The 3,297-nt window shown below is 64.8% G+C and overlaps 1 protein-coding gene across 1 annotated transcript in view; it reads right to left on the minus strand.

The window, feature by feature from the left end:
• LOC113978556 overlaps nt 1-2,511 on the minus strand; it is a 4,523-nt gene extending 2,012 nt beyond the window's left edge. Inside the window, exons 1-4 of the mRNA XM_027705585.1 lie at nt 2,374-2,511; nt 1,276-1,341; nt 1,180-1,193; nt 842-921 (exon numbers count right to left, since the gene is read on the minus strand). Coding sequence (XP_027561386.1) covers nt 842-921; nt 1,180-1,193; nt 1,276-1,341; nt 2,374-2,511 — 298 coding nt within the window. The remainder of the gene's footprint in view (nt 1-841; nt 922-1,179; nt 1,194-1,275; nt 1,342-2,373) is intronic.
• Between the last annotated feature and the right edge of the window lie 786 nt (nt 2,512-3,297).

The raw sequence follows: 3,297 nt of genomic DNA on the forward strand, positions 1-3,297 counted from the left end.
GTGGGACACGGACCCTCATGGGACAGGGACACCTCCACAGGGGACATGGGTACCCACGGGCACCCAAGGGACATGGCACCCGAGGGACAGGGACACCTGTGGAGCAGGGACACCCACGGGACAGGAGCACCCCCACGGGACACTGACACCCTCCGTGGGACAGAGATACGCGGGGGACATGGACGTACACGTGGGACACCCGTGGGACAGGGACACGCGTGGAGCAGGGACACCCCCATGGGACACCGACTCCCCCGTGGGACACAGATACCGGGAGGACACGGACGCCCCCACACTGGACATGGATACTCGAGCCTCAAGGACACCCCCGCGGGATACGCACCCACCCCACGGGACACAGAGACCCCCGTGGGTCAGGGATCCTCACGGGACGCGGACAACCCCGGGGAACACGAACCCCACTCCCCCAGGACGCGGACACCTCCCCAGGGGACAGGGACACCTGTGGAACATGGGCATCCACGGGGAAGGAACACCTCCCACGGGACACGGATACCCGTGGGACACGGACACCCCCACAGGACACGCACCCACCAGTGGGACGGCGCAAACGGGACACGGATCCCCATGCACGGGACACGGATCCCACAGACATCAGCGGGACACAACACACCACGGGACACAGCCCTCCCCGTGCTCGGGACACGGGCACCCTCCGTGGGACACAAGAACCTATGGGACACGAACCTCCCGCCCGTGGGACACGGCACCCCACGGGACACAGCCCTCCCAAGAGACCCAACCCCCTCTTATTGCACCCACACACACCCGAGACACGGCCCCCCACGGGACACGAATTCCCCGCGTGGGGATGCGGCACCTCCCCACGACGGAGCATCCCCACAGGACACGACATCTCCCACGGGACACTCGTTATCCCCACGGCACATAGACCCCCCCCTGCGAGAGACAACCCCCTCTCATCGCACACCCGTCCTCTCACGGGACACATCCCCCCCGGGGGGCACAGCCCCCACGGGACACGGCATCCCCGCGGGACACATCCCACCCCACGCACGCTTGTCCCCCCATCACCCCGCCACACCAAACACCGCCCCCCCCGAGCACCATCACTCCGCACAGCTCCTCCCAGCCCCTTTATTCCCCGCGGGGGGGTCCCGGCTCGCTCCCGCGTGGGTCGGTGGGTCCGGTCAGGGCAGCAGCGCGGGCCCCTGCGGGAGGGCGGTCGGTCAGTCCCGGTCCCGGGGAACCCCCCGGTCCCCCCGAGTCCCCCCCAGCCCCGGTCCCGCTCACCGGCAGCGGCTCCTCCCGACGGGGGGGACACGGGGGAGGGCGGCAGCGCCCGAGAGGGGCCGGGACCTGCGGGACAGCGACCGTGGGAGGGGGAGAGAGGGGACCCCCGGGATGAGGGGGAAAAGGGGGCATCACCCCCGGGGGTGGTTAATCCTGGGGGAAAAAATTCCAGGGTGGGTAATTTGCGGGGGGAGGGGGGGTAACATGGGAGGGTAACTCGGGGGGAGGAGATAATGGGGAGGGGGGCGATAATCCCAGGGAGGAATTATCCAGGGGGGATAAACTGGGGAAGTATAACCCAGGAAGGATAATCCGAGGAGAGGGAATAATCCAGGGAGGATGATTTGGGGAAGTGTAACCCAGGGAGGATAAACCGAGGTGGGAGGGGGGAATAATCCAAGGACGATAATTTGGGGAGGTGTAACCCCGGGGGAATAGTAAGGGAGGGGGGTGTAACTCTATGGGGGAGATAACCCGGAGGGGGGTAATTTTGGGGGAGGGATAATTGGGAAAGGGGGAATTGTAACACACACACACACCCCAGGGATGATAATTCCGGAGGAGAGGAACACACGGGGAGGTGTAATCTGGGGGTGGGGGATAATGCGAGGGGGGGGCAATCTGGGGGGAAGGATAATCAGAGGGGGGGATAATTCGGGGAAAATTATTTGGGTAAGTGAAACCCCAGAGGGGATAATATGGAGGGGCGGGATAAATCCTTAGGGGGAGGGAGTGTAAATCCGAGGCGAGGGGGTGGATGTAAACCCTAGAGGAGGTAATTGGGTGGGAGAGGTGACTGCAGGGGGGGGATAATTTGTGGGAGGGGTTAAATCCAAGAATTCAGAGGGGAGATAATCGCGAGAGGGGGGCGTAATTGCGAGCGGGAAAAATCCAGGGAGGATAATCCTGGGGGAGTGTAACCCCAGGAGCAAGGGGTTTTACCTCGAGGTGGGGGGGTGTGTCAGAACCCCGGGGTGTGTCACAAACCTTGGGGCAGGATGATGACTCCAGGGCGGGGTGACCTTTGGAGGGGCGGAAACCACCCCGATGGGATAGGGAATGACTTGGAGGGGGATGAACCGGGGAGGCACACCCTACCTGGAGGTTCGGGGGGCTCCGGAGGTCCCGCTTGCCCCCCGGGTACCAGCCGTGGGACCAGTGCTGGGCGGGGGCGCGGGGCAGGGCACAGCTCAGCACCAGCAGCGCCAGCAGCAGCAGCGACCCGCGGGGAGCCATGGCCGGGGGGCTGCGGGGGCACAGGGGGCCCTGTCCCACCGGCACCCGCCCCGGGGGCACCCCGGAGGGCTGCGGGGGTCGGGGGACGCTTGGGAGGGGTGGAGGGATGAGCCCCCGTGGGGTGGTTTAGGTCCTGCAAAGATGGGAACTCCAGGGGTTGTGTGGGAGGAGGGGGTGAGCACTTCGGAGGTGGGGGATTTGGGATGGAAGAGTGGAAAGGATGGCCCAGCATCTCTTTGGGGTGGGTTTGGGATGGAGATCCAAAGGGGGGTGAGCACCCACGGGTGCTGCCTGGGGTGGGTTTGGGGGTAGAGATGTGGAAAGGGTGAGCACCCATGGATGCGTCTTGGGATGGAGATCAGAGTGGATGATCCAACATCTTTTTGGACTGGGTTTGGGATGGAGATCAGGAGGGAATGAGCACCCCTGAGTGCTGCCTGGGATGGGTTGGGGATGGAGATGCAGAAGAGATGAGCCCCCATGGGTGGTCTTTGGGGTGGGTTTTGCATGAGGGTCCAGAGGATGTGAGCACCCATGGGTGCTCCCTGGGGTGGGTTTAGGGATGGAGATCCAGAGGGAATGAGCCCCCATGGGTGCTCTTTGGGGCTGGAGAAGCCGGAGGGGCTCAGCACCCCGTGGTGCTGCTGGGATTTGGGTCCAGTATGAACACCCACCCCCATGGGTGCTATTGGGGTCTGATTCGGGGTGAGCAGGACCACCCACCCCGGGGTGAACCCCCCTCCCAGGGCCGGGGCAGCCTCACCTGGCTGGGCAGGTGCCGGTGGC

The sequence above is a fragment of the Neopelma chrysocephalum genome, unplaced genomic scaffold (assembly GCF_003984885.1).
Source record: "Neopelma chrysocephalum unplaced genomic scaffold, ASM398488v2 Primary Assembly neopelma1_345, whole genome shotgun sequence".
Classification (NCBI taxonomy): Eukaryota; Metazoa; Chordata; class Aves; order Passeriformes; family Pipridae; genus Neopelma; species Neopelma chrysocephalum.